General features: G+C 39.4%; 5 protein-coding genes across 6 annotated transcripts; 3 read left to right on the plus strand and 2 right to left on the minus strand.

The window, feature by feature from the left end:
* The first annotated feature begins 17 nt into the window (after positions 1-17).
* Positions 18-5,800, plus strand: LOC137948246 (uncharacterized). 2 transcript variants are annotated; one of them, XM_068794256.1, is made up of 8 exons: positions 18-248; positions 1,058-1,204; positions 1,335-1,433; positions 2,030-2,221; positions 2,359-2,478; positions 3,371-3,442; positions 4,695-4,956; positions 5,463-5,800. In XM_068794256.1, exons 1-7 carry the CDS (start codon positions 75-77, stop codon positions 4,917-4,919), a joined length of 1,029 nt encoding a protein of 342 aa, XP_068650357.1. In that variant the 5' UTR covers positions 18-74; the 3' UTR covers positions 4,920-4,956; positions 5,463-5,800. The 2 variants fall into 2 exon arrangements, with proteins under 2 accessions (XP_068650357.1, XP_068650356.1); XM_068794255.1 differs by lacking the exon at positions 5,463-5,800 and having other exon boundaries at positions 4,695-5,173.
* A 325-nt stretch (positions 5,801-6,125) lies between these two features.
* On the minus strand, positions 6,126-9,696 carry LOC137948520 (rhodanese-like domain-containing protein 14, chloroplastic). Its single transcript, XM_068794604.1, has 6 exons — positions 9,489-9,696; positions 9,307-9,353; positions 7,917-8,009; positions 6,991-7,129; positions 6,790-6,892; positions 6,126-6,481 (listed from the first exon to the last, which is right to left on the minus strand). Exons 1-6 carry the CDS (start codon positions 9,694-9,696, stop codon positions 6,367-6,369), a joined length of 705 nt encoding a protein of 234 aa, XP_068650705.1. The 3' UTR covers positions 6,126-6,366.
* An 886-nt stretch (positions 9,697-10,582) lies between these two features.
* On the plus strand, positions 10,583-11,734 carry LOC137948961 (uncharacterized). Its single transcript, XM_068795197.1, has one exon. The coding sequence runs from the start codon at positions 10,613-10,615 to the stop codon at positions 11,654-11,656; it is 1,044 nt and encodes a 347-aa protein (XP_068651298.1). The 5' UTR covers positions 10,583-10,612; the 3' UTR covers positions 11,657-11,734.
* A 253-nt stretch (positions 11,735-11,987) lies between these two features.
* Positions 11,988-15,389, plus strand: LOC137948614 (uncharacterized). The gene is made up of 8 exons (XM_068794711.1): positions 11,988-12,262; positions 12,945-13,089; positions 13,172-13,340; positions 13,443-13,713; positions 13,817-14,082; positions 14,184-14,399; positions 14,684-14,792; positions 14,884-15,389. The coding sequence occupies exons 1-8, from the start codon at positions 12,112-12,114 to the stop codon at positions 14,940-14,942; spliced, it is 1,386 nt and encodes a 461-aa protein (XP_068650812.1). The 5' UTR covers positions 11,988-12,111; the 3' UTR covers positions 14,943-15,389.
* Positions 15,390-16,168: 779 nt separating this feature from the next.
* LOC137948898 (mitochondrial import inner membrane translocase subunit TIM10-like) lies at positions 16,169-19,050 on the minus strand. The gene is made up of 6 exons (XM_068795108.1): positions 18,879-19,050; positions 18,324-18,377; positions 17,844-17,896; positions 17,630-17,668; positions 16,689-16,758; positions 16,169-16,408 (listed from the first exon to the last, which is right to left on the minus strand). The coding sequence occupies exons 2-6, from the start codon at positions 18,363-18,365 to the stop codon at positions 16,358-16,360; spliced, it is 255 nt and encodes an 84-aa protein (XP_068651209.1). The 5' UTR covers positions 18,366-18,377; positions 18,879-19,050; the 3' UTR covers positions 16,169-16,357.
* Positions 19,051-19,282: the final 232 nt, after the last annotated feature.

Consider the following 19,282-nt stretch of genomic DNA (forward strand, 5'->3'; position numbering starts at 1 on the left):
GAGAAATGTTCGCGTTTCGAAGCTGCACTCAAAAGCTCTCAGTATACTTCCGAACTCCTCCACTGTCTACTGCCATGGCATCACCCGTTAGGGTTTCTGCATTCTCGACGGCCTCTCCAGCTCATTCTGTCAAGAGAGTGGGCACCCATAATGGCAGCTTTCATTGTGACGAAGCTCTCGGTTGCTTCATGATCCGTTTGACTCATAAGTTTGCCGGCGCAGAAATTGTCCGGACTAGAGACCCAAAGGTACTCTTTTTTTTTTTATTCTTCTTGAATTAGTTCCCAAGGTTTTCTTGTTTCCGGAGTACTCGAATACGCTCTGCGAGTTTGCAGTTTCTTGAAAGTTGTAATTCATCTAATCGTGGAAATAATTGAAAGTAGCCCTTATTTTTGTCACGCATTTGGTGGTATGCTGCTTTCAAGTTTTCAATGTGATAGTATTAAGTCAAGTAGGAAAGTTTTCACTGATAGACATGGTATAATTGTGGATGACAAAATGTCGGATGGATATGAATTTTGTTTCATTTTATTTTAATTCTTTTTCCTTATTTTGTCATATGTTTTCCCATTACGTTCGCAGCCTCTTGACAATTAGTTTGTTTCGGTGTGGCTGCTTGAAAATATTACTTGATTTCGTTGTGGTTTCAAAAGTCTGGTTTAGGCATCAGCAATAGCCAATACTGGCTTAACGAGAGCGGTTTTATGTGATTACTTCACATAGAGTAAGAATGGAGTACCATGCTTCGCTGTTTCATTTATTGTTGACACGAGTTGGATGTTGAGGTTACTAGTAACTAGCCAGACTGGCTTAACTGTATCTGAGTTGTCAGGTACCTGACAACAGTGCTATGAAATATTCTCGGATCATTTTGTTGAAACTTTTATTCCAAAACATAACAGAACAAAATGTCTTCTGTGCTAAAGAAAGCTTGCATGTTTCATGTTTCTTGATAAAAAAAAAAAAAAAAAAAATCGGTCCGGCAAGTCTAGGATAGTTATTGATTCATTTTGTTAGTGCTGTAAGTAACTTGAAAATATAATCTTATGCATTTTAGGTACTGGAAACTCTTGATGCAGTTCTTGATGTTGGTGGTGTATATGATCCTGAGCACGATCGCTATGATCATCACCAGAAAGGCTTTGAGGAGGTTTTTGGTCATGGATTTACTACCAAACTTAGTAGTGCTGGTCTTGTTTATAAGGTAATTTTATGATCCTTTAAACCTTTGTGCACTATTATATCTTATCTTTGTACATTTGTCTTATTTGTGTTATTCACTATCATCAATTAGTCAGGAAGGTGACTACTTACTGTGACATACCTGATTGCAGCACTATGGTCTGGAGATAATTGCCAAGGAGCTTCAGCTTGATCTCAGTCACCCAGATGTACATAGATTGTTTCTAGCTGTATATAAAAGCTTCATGGAGGTCAGCGATAGGTGTTACTTGTTTTGATATTTATATATATGTTGTGTGTGTACATCCCTTGTGCTGCGACTTTTATGCAATTGCTTTCAGACTATTCAATGTTTGGCCTTTTTTTTTTGTGTTGAGTATTTGAGGTTTCACAATGAATCCATGACATGTACTATATTATGCCAATGATATGTTTTATAATTTTTGGTCAATATTTACAATATCAGAATATTGCTACATGCATAACAATAGCGGATTGTGGAAAACATGGGAACCACTTGTTATAATCAGTTTTGGCTTGTTTAGCAGACTCTGCATGCTCAAAGACACTTAGCATGTAAAGTTTGTCAAGATCATCTTTCACAGCCTGGAATATATTCAAGCCTCTGAAATGGCATGAAAGTCTATTTACTCTGCTCCAATTGGTTAGTTATATAGTATTTTCCAATGCTGTTAAAAATTAAAAAAGTGTTTTCCAGTCATAATAATCTTTTTGATACTAGTTCCTCAGGGCTTATTTAAGAAGGATTGTGGAGTTTGTCTTTATTCTGGTGTAGCTCTGGGTCCTATGTCGTTTATTATTTTGATGTTTTTGTTAATCGTAACAGGCAATTGATGCTATTGACAATGGAATAAACCGGTACGACACAGATAAGCCTCCCAGATATGTGAATAACACTGGCCTGTCTGCCAGAGTTGGACGTTTTAATTTAGACTGGATGGATCCTGACCAGTCCCCACAAAAGGAAGATGAAGCTTTTCACTGTGCAATGGCACTTGCTGGAAGTGAATTTTTGGAAGTCAGTTTTTTCCTGACATAGGATTGATCCACTTTTTCTACAACATTTTAGTGTAATATTAAACTTGTTATTGCTTTTATATTAACAAACTACTCTGGTGCTGATAATATATTCTTAATTAAGTATATTTATTTCAGAATGTAAGGTTTCATGCGAAATCATGGCTACCTGCTCGGTCTATTGTCATGGAATGTCTAGCAGAACGTGGAAATGTTGATCCTAGTGGTGAAATCTTAACTTTGAAGAAGTTTTGCCCAGTAAGTTAATGTTTCTACTTTCTAGAAGTTGTGTCTATTAGTTTAACAATTTTTATATGGTTGTTGTGATATTCATTTTTATATTCTTTTCATATAAATCATAGGCAGGGGCTCTTGGGTACATTATGCAGCTGCTGGTGTAGCTACATGACCTTACAGAAGATCTATGCAATATTTTTATGATGAACTTGTAAAAGAGCGGCCGTATTAAAGTAAAAGCGAAAAAATACTGAAAGAAGACAAGCATGACTTTGGATTCTTGTTATAAAATCCTTGAGCTTCATTAGAGTTGATGGAAGAGAATCAGTCATTCTTGACATGGTGCTTTAGGCAAAAGGTTTGTTATTGTAACAAAAAAATCTAGTGAATAAAAGATTCATTTTATATTTCAATTGATGGTAGAAGTTCATATAAAGAAGGGAGACATTCTTATTGGTTTCTTCTGTTAAATGTGTTTTTTGGTATTTAGAGTAAATAGAACCTTAACACTGTTTGTAGATAATTTTTAATGGAAACTGTCTTTTTCTCCATAATTTGACAAATAGGGTGGATTTAGAATTTGGAAGCAGATGATATTTTTTTGGGAAATTTTTTTTACTAGTAGTCCCTCTAAATAGTTTCAGCCGCTTGTGCAATATATTTTTATTCTTTTGGAGTAGTTGACGGTAAAACTCTTTTTATGAGTAAGGAAACAGATTGTAAGTGTTAGCCAATGTTCTTGGCTGATGATGAATATGCTTCTTGTGCATTGGAGACATTTTTTTGAGATTAGAATACTTCTGGACGCCTGGCCACGGCATCAGTTTATTTGTTTGTTAATGGTGCATGATATGTTATTTCTTTCATGGCTGCAATTTCGTCAGATTCTTACTAGGTGGAATTCTTCTGACAGTGGAAGCTTCACTTGTTTGAGCTTGAAGAAGAGATGAAGATTGATCCTTCAATCAAATATGTTCTTTATCAGGTAATAATACATCTATCTTCTGCTGGATTCTTTCTGTTTGAGTGAATGTTTTGTTAATTGTTCGAAATAAGTTAGTCCATCAAGTAGGCAAGTAAAGAACCTACCCTAGTCAATGAATAAATGAAGATTACATAAAAGGATCTGAGAACCTTAATTAGCATGAGCAACAAATGAAGTAGAGATTTCACCCTTTATTACAGAATTAGCGTAGTTGAAGTGAAAAAACTTTGGCAAATGAAGATTAGAAAACCTCCAAAGACTGGTGACAATGAATTTTGGTATGGAAGTACTAGGTCAAATTGTTCTAGTCTGGGTAATTAGCTTGTTAATGGGATACTGGGACGATGAAAATGCCAGGTGAATGAGGAACAATATGATGGTAAACATTCAAAGATAATAGAGAAATCCGAAATATTCGATATTCACTGATTCAACTAATGTGCTCCACCATGAAATAGTCCGATAAGTGAATTCAGAGTAAGTGCTGGTGGATCATTAGGATATCAGATATTAGTTTGTCTTATGTTAGTGAGATAAACTACAAAACCACTTTTCTCACTTGGAAGACAATAGAAATATTTGGAGAATAATAAAAATCTCAATGGTCTTTAGGGACACTACATGATAGAGTATCTCTGCACTTATCACTGATGTGTTATCGTCATTTGCCAGCTGTGTTGTTTGTAGACATTGTATTGACAGGTGAATCTAGTAAATGGTGCATACAGAGTTGCAGAAGCCTTAAGCGTCATATGGGTTTAACTGCGTAATCTGAGTGATTATTAGACTTAGTGAATAAATATAAGAAAATATAAGCCCAGGCATTCTCAGACCAAATTATTACTCCTGGAGACTTTTTTGGTTTTCTGGAGCTGCCTGGAACTTGACTCCACTCTTCGAGAAATGAATATATTACAGAGGCTGTGTATATACTTGGATATACTACATATAGTCTTAAACTTGTAGGGGCAATCTATTGAGAGAAGCATGCTGCAGAAGCACTAAATAGAAAAGGTTTTTAGCCTCTGAAAATGAGATACTTGTGTTGGTACTAGCCGTCCAGCCTACCTTCCTGTGTATGAAGTAGGAGAGATGTATGTGCAACAACCAAGCTGAGCAAAAAATGTTGTCTTCTTCTTCTTCTACATTATTCTTATCTGGTTGATGCTGCAGCTTACAGGTGTCACTTTCTGTTTTTTTGAAATGAGATTATCAGTATATCCTTGATATCACTTTCACTATTCGTTTACAGGATGACAGGAGCAAAACCTGGCGAGTCCAAGCTGTTGCCATATCTCCAGATAAATTCGAAAGCAGAAGGCCTCTCCCAGCTGCGTGGAGGGGTTTGAGAGATGATGAACTTACCAAGGAATCTGGTATTCCTGGTTGTGTTTTTGTTCATATGAGTGCCTTTATTGGTGGAAACCAAAGTTATGAGGGAGCTCTGGCCATGGCAAAAGCTGGTCTGAAGCTTTGATTCCGTGGAATGAATCATTCTGTTGGGGATTTTGGAGGTTTGATTCCCCCTTTTCCATGTATTTATTTGAAATTTCCTTAGTTGTATTCAAATTTGACCGATACTGTACCATTTAAAACTCTTTGAGAGTAACAGATCGCCCCATTTCTTCCTTGAGCAAACTTGTGTACTGTTCTATGTACAACTGTCTGTTTGTTTGCAAAACTCTTTAGACCCATCATTATATGTTAGGAATGCAATGGTGTTTCCATTCATTAGTCTGATTTATAAGGCAGCACTATCTGAGTTTTTTATCCATTGTAGAAAGATAAAAGGAAAAAAAGATGGAAGCAGGTATTATTAGTGGGAAGCCATATTACAAGATTCCCTTAAGCTCCATGGCACAGGCGACCCTGAAGAGATTTATCTCAAATGACTAAAAATGGAAGTAGATAAACACGAATATGTCTACCTTTTTCTTCTCATAGTGCTTAATGTCAAACCCATCTCTAATCTTTATTTATCACAGCTTCTGAACTGTGCCCCATTTTATGGTTTTTCTAGGTTTAAAGGCTTGAATAGCAAAACAAATCTGCATGAACCATGCAAGATTTCGGTTGGAACTTTGTTTTCATTTCTTGAGAAGACTCTATGTGAATGGCCAGGTGATCTTTAAACGCATACCTTTTTTAAATTGAAATATAATAGAGATGAAGCAAAATAGATGTTTCTTGAATTCGATCAGTAGAATTCATTTAATTGTTTTAATTTTGTTCTTCTTTTAATATCCCTTGGAATTGACACACGATACTCTTGAGGGACTATAAGAGTTTAATTCAAAACCAAACAATGGGAGCAGGAGTGATCGAGTAAATTTCTCTCTACTGCTGAGCAACTTTTAGCTTGTGGAAATCTCTTTCACTTTCTTTATAACTTCTGAAATTAGAAGTGAGTTTCTAATTACTTTATTTTTGTTTCTCTGTTATTATCTCTATTTTTTGCTGCAAGAAGAAGATTTCCCCCATGTTGTACAAATTTTAATCATACTAAAAATGTTTTTTCCCCATAATTTTTTTTTTTTTTATAATTCTATCATAATATAGAAGTTTCTGTGGCGGAATGTATGAGAAACTTGATGGCACAACTCGCACTGGGCTATGTTCATCATGGTGTATAATGGATAACTTGAAGTGAATTAAGAACAAACAAAAGAATAAAATGCCTTTAGAGAGAAAACATGAGCACAAACATTTCTTCTTCCTAACAAGAACCTGTCTGTCCAAACACTTCTCCTCTGTGTGCCCTCACTGATTCTCCTGTAGCAGTATTCAACTTTCAATGTTCCAAAATACAACTCTCCACGATAAACTAGAGAAGTCATTCTAGCAAAACAATTTCAGTCCTCCTAGCGTGAGAATATGTACAAAGAGCTCTGTCAGGGTCAAAGAAAGAAACTTTGCCTTAGGGATCACTCTTCAGAAACTGCAGGCAAGCCTTCCTTCAACCAGTTGTAAAGCCCACCTTCCATGTGATATACGTTCTTGTATCCATTTAGAACCAGCAAGTAAGCTGCAATCAGAGACCTATATAGATGGAGTGAGCCATTGCAACTGACCAAATTCAACTATCCCTGATTTAGTGTATTTGCATTGAAACAATGTCATGCACTGCTGATGGCTGAGCACCAGGTGAAGCGCTACTTCAAAGACACAAGACGGCACTTTCCAAAACACTGCTTGGGAAAGCTGTGCTTCAAGCAAAAGTAAGTGCCACATGGTGCTCGCTCATCCACCACAGACATGTTATGTAATAGGTATGCCAATGAAAAGCGTTAAGTCGGTATTTACGGTTTGGAACTGCAAGCCTTTTAGAAAGTTAATAAAAAACATACCTGGACTGTAGGCCATCAGGAAGATTTTGTGATGGTTTCATTGTTCCACCAGTTGAACAAGCCACTATTATTTTCGAATCTTTATCGAGTTTTGATTCTACCACTGGTGATAGGATGCCATTTTACTTGAGTCATGATTAAGGAAACCTAAGCCTAATAAATCCTTGAAGACATGATAAAAGGGCACAGAAGGTCACTTACGTTGCATAAACTCAGGGTTCTCTTCTGTTCCAGTGAAAATGCCAAAAAATGCAAACGCAACTCGCCTGGCAATATCCCAAGCCGTCCACTCCTTTATAAGTCTATAGATTTGTACATTGATAACACCAGGAGGATGAGCCTACAAAGACGAGCTAAGGCATGTGAAGAGATGAAATCCTTTGCTGCTTGATTACCTGATCAAGTAAATAGATTTTCTTCCTTCTACAAAAGCAAAAGATTTTAAAAACACCTAAATGAATGTCAATAGCGCTAACCTTTTCATTTATGATAATGGAAACAAGAATTTCAGAAGAACTGTCTATCTAGCATTGGATGGGATCTGATAAAATGGATGCCGATATGATCAGCTCACCAACAAACCAGCTCCTCAGTAAGGTTACTTTCAATTTTTCATTTATCATTCCTTTTATGCAGCGCCTAGGGTGATGACAAATTGTTTTTTGGATTTACACTCCCCACAAAGTAACCAACTACAAATGGGGATTAGCTGAAATTAGAAATTGAAGCCTCATTCTGACAGTTTCATCCCTCATGGAAGATACAGACCAGAACCATGAACAAGCTTCATCTACATATAAACTTCCAAACAGTTATGAGTATCAAATACAAATAGGTCATTCGTAGTTAAAAGCAATTTCTTACACTTTGTATTTGTCCTCATGTGCTATCAATATTAAATACATCATATTTTTCTGATTTCAATGAATCATATTATTTTGAACTTAAATGCATTATATTTAAAGGACAAAACTAACGACCCTAAAATTTCAACAAAGAACTTATGAAGTACTTCTCATTATGGACATTTAGTGCAACAGACACATGTCAATGTGCATTTGCTATTTAATTGATTTATGTAGGCCAAAGAATTTCCTTTCCGTGAGCAGGAAACTGTAGAAGCTAACCTCTTTAAACTCTGCTTCTGGGCGCACATCTAGAATCACAAAGTTGTTCTCTTGCTGAAGGCGCCAAGCTTCCTTCACATCAACACTACGTACCTGCAAGATAGGGTGGCATTTTGGTTTAAATATAACGTGAAAAAATTAGGGATTCTTGACATTATTGATTAGAAAGATCCAAAAGGTAAACTTCCAAGCATCAGTGCGAACATGGGAGACTCGGTCTTTTCAATTTTATGTCTAATTTTATAATTCATCCATAAAATTTCAATAAACTAAGTTCTGACAGTGTGCTAGGCTTGAAGACATTTAAGAAGACAAACCCAAGATTCACATAATGCAAACAGAGGTTCATGGCTACTAATTAAGCAATGCAAATGATTTTCCAATTCCTCCTAGCTGTTCAGCCCCATTGTCAGCCGCCATAGGTATTATGGCAACTGACCACATAGTCAGTCCATATGCAGTTACAACCTAGAAATAACAAACAGCATAACCAACGGCAACAATGATCCTTATGATTCACATCATCCAAGAGCATCCTATTGTTCTATATCAACTAAGAGCAGAACTTTTTGTTTTTTTTTTAGAGAGGCGTGCCGCAATTCGAACTTGCGACCTGACATACCTGATGTAAAGAGAATACCACTAGACCAAACGGCATTAGGTAACTAAGAGCAGAACTGATAGTTAAAATACAAAGAAAGGGTATGGATTTTCTTTTGAAGGAAGCATGAAACAAAGTGATTAAAGAAAAGGAAAAGTCACAAGAGAAGTTGAGCAACAACAAAATGCTTAAACTTTCTAACCGTTTTATACCATCAATAACGAGGCTTTATAGAAATAATATATAAAAATAAATATTTGTAAGTCTATTTTCTTACCTATCTAACCAATTCTAAATCTAAATTTTATCGAGGGAGATATCGATAATTGAAGAGTCATGTCGGCTAAAAAAGAAAGAGTAATCAGTTATAAGAAAAAAGGAGTAGAGGAACTGGGAGGCATAGTGAATATGCTCAGAGTACTCAAGGGTTGTGATGGAAAGCTCAAAAGGAGTAGACACTGAGAGGGTTGGGGTTGGACTAGCTTAAAAGTTTGTAGACACCAAGTGAAGTGATCTTGTAGTATGTGCATTATTTATTGCTATTGCATCGATTAGCACCTGACACCCTCTAACAAAGCTCTGGATGAAGCCACTGAGCGAGGCTCAATACCCACACACCAAGGTGCTTAAGAGTCAGCTGGCGTCTAGTACTATAATAAGATTGAACCAAAACCAGCTAGCCAGCTGAAGTACAAACTCCAAGCACCGCAACCAAAAAGAAGAGAAAAAAAAAAAAAATAGAAAGAAAAACTCTTCAACAGTCAATAAAAGGAGAATCAAATCATATACCCTTTTCTGGAGCAAAAATTCACGCTTGGTCTTCCAGTCTTCCTCCGCTGGAACAAAATAAAAGAGCGTCAAAGTTTCAAACAGAACCCACTTCCGTAGATGACCTCCAGAGCTAAAATCAAGCTCCAATACCAAAAGTTACATTAAATTCTTGTCTATGAACTAGGATCAAACTGACAGACCCGGTGTTTTGGCAGATTTCGTCGCGGCGCTCCTGATTTTAAGCAACCCATTCGAGCGAGGAAAGGGGGTAGCCTGGAAGACCGAGAACCCAGCGACTGGAGAGGAACGAAAACGAGGACAAGGATTGGAAGAAGGGATCACAGCAAAGGGCAAACTCGGGTTCAACGAAGGAGATGAACACGATGACACTAGCATTAACGCAACCATTTTACAGGCACAGATGAAGGTGCAGCTGTACAACTTGTGGCGAAGCAAAAGCTAACTAATAATAAATTCATTTGGACCTTTCTGGTCTGGCCTCTACATCCACATTCCAATTGTTGAACCTCACCCATAAACAAAAACAAAAAAAAACAAAATAGAACGAACGACAAAGAACCGAAGTGGAGATATTTCTACCTTCCCACGCCGTCGTGTTTTTTCCTGCAGGAAGAGATTACGCGTGGGCCATGAATCCAATTCTAGCCTCGGGTTCCAATCAGATTTCGTGAACATTAGTCCCACATGGAAAAGTTCCGAAGGAATAAATTAGTCTAAGTATTTTGTTTGAGCAGTCAACGCCAACATCGGGGGTGAGCGGAGGAGAGTGGTTAAGCACCAACATTGTCAGGAACCAGGTTCATGGTTCCATACCCTAAACCCTAACCCCATTGGCTTCTCCTCTTGCAGGGTGGCTAACTGGTAAATGTGATTCGGGGTGGTTTGTCCGGTGTTTTCCCCCATCAGAAAAAGAAAACAACCATGCCCGGCTTCTCTCATCTCTCCGAGTGGCTCCCGCGGAAGGCTCGAAGGGAGCGGCTGCGGTATCGCATTGATGCTTAGCGGCTAGCTGAATGCCTCGCCTTCAATTACCCCCATTTTGGTCTAATATTTTTATTTTATGATAGGTTAAATGCTTCTATCATGGTTTAAACTCCACTCTTTTACCGTGCCTAATTTCGCCTAATTTACTAGCTCGGATGATCTGCGCCGCTAACTAGAGACATCTACGGTCCATAGCATCTCCCCATGCCACGTTTTTCGTTCTTTAGCATTTAAAAAATGACACGTTCAGCTTCCTGTTCCCATTCCAAAACCCAAAACCTCACTCTCCCTCTCTCTCTCTCTCTCTCTCTCTGCAGCCATGGCAGCGGCCTGCAGCAACTCCATCATCTTCAACCTCATGAAGCCTCTCGCCAATCCATCTTATTCTTCCATCAAATCCCCGAAGTGTTCTCCAAGCCCCTCCCGCTTAAAGTCCCCTTCTCTTATTCTAAGATCGAATCGGACTCTCAACAACTTCACCCCCAAATCATCGTCCTCCGATCTTTCCCTCCCCCCCGACGACCTCATCTCCTCCCGTCCAAAGACGCTCAAATCCCGTCTTGCCGATGGAGAGATCCTTTACGGTATCTTCCTCCTCGGCTTCTCCCCGACCTTCGCAGAGATCGCCGGCCTTGCTGGCTACGACTTCGCCGTTGTTGACATGGAACATGGCCCCGGAGGCATCTCCGACGCCCTTCCATGTATTCGCGCCCTCGCTGCAGCCGCCACCCCTGCTATTCTCCGACTGCCTGAGTCGTCGGCCGATTGGGCCAAAAAGGCCCTCGATCTTGGGCCCGACGGGATCATGTTCCCCATGATCGAGTCCCCCAAAGCCGCGAAGAAGACCGTCTCTTATTGCCGGTTCCCTCCCGATGGCGTCCGGGGATCCGCTCACACGGTCACCCGCGCGTCCAGGTACGGGATCGATGACGGGTATCTGGAGAATTACAAAAATGAGTTGCTGATAATGTGTCAGGTTGAGACGAAAGAGGGAGTGGAGAAGATTGAGGAGATCGCGGAAGTTGAGGGGGTGGATTGCGTCCAGATGGGTCCTCTTGATTTGAGTGCAAGTGTGGGGTGTTTGTGGGATCCGGGGAACAAGAAGGTGTGGGAAGTGCTGAGGGCGGCGGAGAAGGGGGTTCTCGGGACGGGGAAGGCGTACCTGTGTGGCTTTGCGATGCCTCATGACCCACCGGAGGCGCAACGTTCAAGAGGATATCATATGATTTCAGGGACTGTGGATTTAGGGCTGTTTCGGGCAGCGGCGGTGGAGGATGTCAGGAAGTTCAACAGCCGGAAAGGACTTCCTTCCGACGACGACGAGAATGACGAAGAGATAGATGAGAAGTACTGGAGCGAATAAGCCTTCCTCCTTTTTTTTTTTTTTTTTTCCCAAATTTACGTGAATTAGTTTTTTTTTTTTTAATTCTTCAAATTGAGATTTTAGACCAAAAAATAAATAAATTTTAGGATATTTAAAATATAACATAAAAGGTTGGGATGAATCCATCTTTCCAGTCAGCCCAACCGTGTGGGACCAACTACGAAAATTCAACAACGTGGGACCCATTCGATCAGGGTCCCGGAGTCCACGGATCTGCACCGACAGATTATTCCTAAGATTAGTGGAGATTCTCAAAAAGCCATGTCCCTTGTAATTAGTATAAAAAGAATTGAAAAAGTCAAAAAAGAAAGAAATGGGTTTGGTTATAGGAGGAATGAGAAGCTTATAAGCATTGCCACTTCCCAGCAAGAGCCCTCTCACCGAATCCTCTTCTCTCCTCCTGGGGCTCCTGAATCCTCTTCTCTTCTTCCACAATGGAGGCAGCCTACTATCTCGTTTTCGGGGCTTTGGCTGTAATGGTTGCGGCGCTCGAGTTCAGCAAGACCAGCAAGGAGCGAATCAACACCCCCGCGGCTTTCAATTCGTTTAAGAACAACTACCTTCTTGTGTACTCGCTTATGATGGGTATGGTAGATCTCACTCTTTTGATGCCTAGTTACCGTTTGGCGCCTACTTATTGTTTTCTGATCTCGTTCAGATCTGCCTGTGTGTGGGCCAATGTGATTCTTTTTCTTCTTACGATTTTTGCCATTGTATGAATCTTTTGTCTTTTGGTTTGATGAAGAAGCTCTTCTCGGTGTTTTAATCGAGTTTGGCGTTCGGGATTTCAGCGTCAGTGTGTTCTTGTGGGTTGAGATCCGTTTTTTTGTTTTACAACCAAGGGGTTTGCTCTGGGAAGACAGACATTTCAGAGGATTTTGGAGCTAGATGTCCTTCGTGCATCTCAGCAGTGACACAGTCTGTTCTCACTCGTTGGATAAGCTAATCTCTCGCATGTAGATCTGGTCGATTCTGAATCTTCTTGGCGTTTTGGATTTTCCTTCCAAATGTTTCGCTTCTTTGGCCGTGTCCTTGTTTCATGATACTTGGCATGGGCCGATGAGTCTGTCGGCTCTCACTAGCCAAAGAAGGGGGAAAAACCTCCCACTTTCTTGATCCCCTTTCCTAGGACTACATTGCGTACAGAAGTGGATTTATCCGTTCATTCATTTCAGTCATTTATAGTTGATTTTTCTTTTTTCTTTTTACTGCTATGCTTTTGAATTTGTCTGTTTGTTTGAATCTAACCTTATTTTATCGGTTCTAGCTGGGGATTGGTTGCAGGGTCCATATGTCTACTACCTCTACAGCACTTACGGTTTTGGAAAGGGGGAAATCGGGCATCTCTTTATTGCCGGCTTTGGGTCGTCAATGCTGTTCGGGACAATTGTTGGATCTCTGGCAGACAAACAGTACGATCTTTTAATGATAACAAATTTCTGGGTTTTCTTGCAATGAGTTTTTTCATTTATTCCTTTCATTTCTCTTATTTAGGGGTCGGAAGAGGGCTTGTATTACCTATTGCATAACTTATATTCTGAGCTGTATCACCAAGCACTCTCCGCAGTATAAAATCTTGATGATAGGTCGTATACTGGGAGGAATTGCAACCTCTCTTCTGTTTTCAGCGTTTGAGTCATGGCTGGTTGCAGAGCACAATAAGGTAAAGGGTCGTACTTTTATCTCTGCCCCATATGTATGTACGTTTGTTTATACATTTAAAAAGTTATGTTTACTGATGGTGGACCTATTGTGGTTGTTGCAGAGGGGTTTTGATCAACAATGGCTGTCAATAACATTCTCCAAAGCAATATTTCTTGGAAATGGTCTTATTGCCATTCTGGCTGGGTTGTTCGGAAACTTGTTGACTGATGCATTAGGGTTTGGCCCAGTTGCACCCTTCGATGCTGCTTCCTGCTTTCTTGCAATAGGCATGGCTATCATCTTGTCATCATGGAGTGAAAACTATGGAGACCCTTCTGAGAGCAAGTCTCTGTTGACCCAGTTTAGGGGTGCTGCAGTAGCCATTGCTTCTGGTAGGTTTCCTGCTGTGTTTCGTTTGTGATATGTTCATTTTGGTCTGTAAACTCTTCTGATCTTTTTTTTTTTCTCTTCATTGTGGTTATCATGGAAAATCAGATGAAAAAATAGCTCTGCTGGGTGCCATCCAATCCCTCTTTGAAGGCTCTATGTACACCTTTGTGTTCCTCTGGACTCCTGCTTTGAGTCCAAATGATGAAGATATTCCTCATGGCTTCATTTTTGCTACATTCATGTTATCCTCAATGTTGGGGAGCTCTATTGCCTCACATCTGATGGCCCGGCCAAATTTGAAAGTTGAAGGTTTTATGCAGATTGTGTTTGCAGTTTCTGCTGCCACATTCCTTCTCCCTGTTCTTTCTACTGTAGGTCTTCGTGATCACCTCTCTGCAATCTGGTCTTTCAGTTCTAGTTGCTTTCTACTTAAACCTGGCTCCTTGCTTACGAGAGTGCTAATCTGAAACAGTTCATGGCCGCGCCCACAAGTGTCAGAGGTGGAAGTCTTCCATTTTCTTGGTGGATCCAGCTGTTAGGCTTTTGCATATTTGAGGCATGTGTAGGGATATTTTGGCCTGCAATCATGAAGATGCGGTCACAGTACATTCCTGAGGAGTCCAGGAGCACAATCATGAACTTCTTCCGAATCCCTCTCAACATTTTCGTGTGTATTGTGCTCTACAATGTAAGTTCGCTCAGTGTCGTCCTTTCTCGTCAAATTACCCTGAAGAGTATTCAGCTGTGAAATTTCAAATTAGAGACAAAACCTGTAAGATAATACGTGTAGGCATGTGAAAGATTAAATGACTTGGAAAACATGGAGAGAAGTCTCATATATAGCTGTTTCCATCCTTGAAGCCTGAAGTTTCTACACTCTGGTTGTTTCAACAATCTTCTTAACACAAATCATTAATTTCCTTTTCATCTTTGTTCAATACTTAGTAATTTATTGTCTTCTCCCTGTTTCAGGTTAATGCTTTCCCCATCACAGTCATGTTTGGCATGTGTTCAATCTTTGTCTTTATGGCCTCAATTCTGCAGAGGCGATTGATGACTGTTGCAGAAATGCACAAGTCAAGTAAGTTTTAGTTTGTGTTTTTAGTGCATTGCTATCTTGCTATTTGCTGTATAGCTGGAGCTTTTCGGTTACAATCGGTGGCCATTTACAGGGTCGGAAGATTGGACCATGAAGGAGAGGGGTACAGAAGCGGAGCCATTAAACATCTAACAGTGACAGTATACGGCAAAATTGGAAAGAGTACATCTAATACCATCTCTCGCCGTGAATAAAAGGGGAAGAATTTGCCCGTGGTGAAATGGGGTGTGGAGACGTCGGTTCCAAAGATAAAATGTTACAGAGCGACAACTGGCTTAGTTTCTAGGCTCCATTTGATTCAATGGATAGGTTCGGGTTGCTCAAGCAAAAAGGATGAGCGCCATGTTCTCCTGTAATTTTGGGATGCGGTTTAAGCATTATTATGTAGCTTGTCACAACTTTAGGTGTTTTTTCCCTTTTTTTTTCATTTTTGTTTTTCCCCCTTTATAGTGAAGCTGGCTTTGCAAATGCAGCTTGATTTGTTGTATCTGGAGATAAAAAAGAAGGCAATTTTAATTTTGTAGAGATTCCCAAATCTTCAAATCTATGAATTGAATGAATCCTCTCCTCTTATTGCTCTCTCCCTCTCCTCGACATTCTGAGAACTAGTATTTTAAATACCCCCGCACCAACCAACTACATGTATCCACGACGCAGAGCATATTTTTACTTGCAGGCGCCAGAGACATGGCGTTGGTCCTCGAAGAAGCAAAAGGTCGAACACCTCTCGGGCTCTCCCCGCTCCGCAATTGTCTGTCCGACGTTTGACGCATTCAGTCTTGCCGACAGATGTTTATAGAGCTCATACTTTGAGCAGGACGGTGACAGTCATATCCCTTGTCTCCGGTTTCTTCAACGTTAAGCGGTCATGGATTTAATGGTTTCGAATGGATGGCCTGCGGATGAAACGGCCTGGAGCGGCGAGGGATCGAATTAATTGCAAGAGACAATAAAACAAAAGCGATGGGAAGAAGGGAGAAATAGTGATGAATAGTGATGACGAACTGAAGGGATAATAAATGATCATTCGAAACGAGTAAAAGCAATTCCTCCAAGGTGGGGAATTTGTGCTTGATCTATACCCAAAGAACCCAGATTAAAGCTCTGGTCTACTTGGGAGGGAAATAAAAGAGCCATCTGGTTCATCGTCAAATTTCCGCCGCTTGCAAACGATTAAATCTTCCTCTTTTAACGCTAAGATGGCTCGAATTAATTTTTTTTTTTTTTTTTAGACCCACTAAAGAGAGCAAGAAACTTCAATCGAGACAAGATCAGTCACATTTCGAACTAAATGAGATGCCAAAGTGATGCTAATATCTGGTTGTGCTTGCCAAAACTTTCCCAAAGAGGAGGGGGGCTTGCAGCAAAAGGACATTTAAAGAAACTTATTTAGCTCCCAAGAGGAGCATTTGCATGAAGTGTGTCACAGTTATTTCTTGGTACTCGAGTAAACACAGGAAAGTTTATGTGACAAAAATGGCCTATGTCTCTAACATATCGAGCCAGTAACCTGATCAAAGAAAAATAAAACGGAAAAATAACCCCCTTCACATGGATGGTTGATTAGAGCCAAGCAGCTGTCCAACCAAGTTAGTCACCTGAAAAGGCAAAAAGATAAGGAATTTGAACATAAGATCTCTCAAACTATTGGTATAAAATGCCATGAGAACGAGAGTGATATTAAGGCAATAATTAATGTAGAGAAAAGTGGGCAGGAGAAACTAGATCTACAAAAAAGGAGGGGAAAAGAGAGTAAGGACCTCAAGATCAAAGAAAGAATGGTTTGACTAGTACAAAAGGAATGGATAGGTTAGTTGAATTGTTTTACAAATAAAACAGGTAACACAAAAGAAAAATGTTAACAACAGCACTTCTCACCTGAAAATATTTTGAAGCACAACGGTCAATGCAACTGTTTTCACCCATATTTAGTTCAGCTTCCTTGTACCTGAAAAGTGGAAGTCCGTTAAAAATGATTCTTTGCTCAACTGCTTTTTTTTTTTTTTTTGCTTTCTTTTTATTAAGTTGACTGCTGTTTCATTAAGGATATTTAGGAGATTTCACTCTTGTATTGTGATTGCCCGAATTCTTTCTTTATATTTGGGAGTGTCGTTGTTAGGGTTTTTATCACCCGAGTAAGATCATCGAGGAGAATCATCAGTTGCGGATGAGAGAGGTTAGAGAAGTGATTTCTCTTCTAAACTATTTCATTAGTATAGTGGAACTGCAGCGGCAGAAGACAGGACATAGTCTCACTTTGAGGTGAACCTATATAAATCTTGTTGTGTTATTCGTATTTACTTTTCCCTCTTCTGCGTTTATTATTATTGTTCTTGCTAGTTTGGAATTAAGACGACTAGTTTCTAACGCTTTTTTCTCTTCGAATGATGGCAAATCACTAAAACTGTCAAAAAGGACACACTCACTGAGAGGGCAGAGACGTTAAAGATCATGCAAAACAAGAACAAGAATGTCAGCCCCTTCATTAGCTATCCTATGATCAAAACAATGGGCTCAACAGGGAGACTGAGACCAAATGGCAGTGAGATCGTCCTCAGCTTATTGAGTTTCTTTGAGGAGGTGTTCATGGCCAACAGTTCAAACATCATGAGAAATTTATTCCGTTTGCATATACTAGGAGGTGAAACATCTAAGCAAGCTGGACTACCATCCTAAATGTCTTCTATATGTTCATATTATATGACTTGGGGAGGAGTTCAGGAATTCCTCAACCACCAAGATTCATTTGGCATTATTTACTAAGAAACATTGATAAAGGACAATGTATGGAAAGAAAGCCACTACACAACAGAATGTACCTTTTCTCAATACACTTATCAAAACATGTCTGTGTGAGCCTAAAAAGAACACAAAAGCAGTCAGATGGACATGTGAAAATAAAAAACAAGCACCTGCTAACATAAAACACAAAGAGCACTGATTTACACTAATTAAAAAATTCTAGAAACAAACAAACTGAGATTATAGAAAAACTTGATAACAGATGGTGAAAAGCAATCTTCAGAGACTTACTTGTTGAACAGTTCCACTTTATATTCCATTTCTGTCAATGCCAACCCCAGTACCTAGAAGTATCAAAACATTCCATGTGATAATTTAAAAATGAATGATATAATATTAATAAATAACCATAATGCAAGTGGGATAAAGCTAATTTAACTAAAATTTGGCTATTACGAGAAAGAACAGAAATTGTGTCATGCAGTGCAGTTGCCAACTATAACAACTAAAATGATGAATTGATAGCTTTCATCTTATGATGTCTAAATAAAGTTAAGCCTTCAAGACCATCAGGGAAATAACTCGCAATTTTCAATATAAAAACAATTCACTCCATTGGCTCTAGTTCAACAGCTGAAGAGATCAAGTAAGAGACAACACGAAAGAAAAAACTCAACCGCATCCAGCATCTATCACTTTTAAGGTTGTCAACAGGTCCTTAAATTGTTTCTAAACTCGAACCAAGCAGTTTCCGTAAATACAAAAGCATACCTGCTCGGTGCTAGGTCCGCTTGCTGCAGCACTGTTAGCCATTACAAAATATCCCTGAAATAAAGTTCATAAATAATTAGCTAAACCCAGAAAACAAAATTGTAATCCAAGTTAACAACTAACACCAAAACTAAATGGAGCAGATGAAACAAAAAAGACAGAGAAATAGTATGCTTAAAACAATGCATGAAACCAGAGCAAAATAGGTGCCCGGTTGAGAGCCGGGGGATGTTTTTATAGCAAAAGGGCAAATTGGAAATTTTCTAACAGAAAAATGGCCCTAGTCAAGTGCTCCCAATATAGATTCAAAAGGAACGACCATGGATTGTATCTACTGCTCTTCATCACGGAGATAATTTCCTCCCAGAAAAGGTTTAAAAAAAGAAGAAGAAAACACACAAACAGCTGTATCTCTTCTAGCAAGTTTCGACAAATGAGAAAACGAGAAGAAGAGAGTATGACAAAGACATCCTAACACAGGGAAAGTAACCATTCAACACGGGTATTTTCAGTCTACAGCTTCAAAGAGAAACAAGGGGGCAGAGGAGATCTTACAGAGAGAAGAGCTCGTCAGGAGGTGGTCAGGAAATAACAAAGGGGGATGTACAGTAACAGAAGAGGCGGGTAATGCGACGTTAAAGGAGATATAATGGAGAGCTCCGGTAGAATGACGGAAGCTGTTCCCGGCTTCTGTTAGACTCGTCGGCCTTCGTTCCTTTTTTTGGATTAGGGTTCAATTAAGGGTACATAGGTAAATAACTTTTAGGAAGTGTGAGTGAGCGGTGATTTTTTTTCTTAAAAAAACAGTTACACGATGAAGGAATGCAATTTATTTCAATATATTTACAAAAATACCCTTATAGTTATTAAAGCCACATCTCTTGTCGTATGCGTTTAGGTTCGTCACTTTGATTTTTTCACATACACCGGGAGGAAAGGTGACGATAGCAATCCCCTTT

The sequence above is a fragment of the Aristolochia californica genome, unplaced genomic scaffold (assembly GCF_029961685.1).
Source record: "Aristolochia californica isolate CCGP_79_NKW_82.1479 unplaced genomic scaffold, dmAriCali1.0.hap1 SCAF_13, whole genome shotgun sequence".
NCBI classification, from domain to species: domain Eukaryota; kingdom Viridiplantae; phylum Streptophyta; class Magnoliopsida; order Piperales; family Aristolochiaceae; genus Aristolochia; species Aristolochia californica.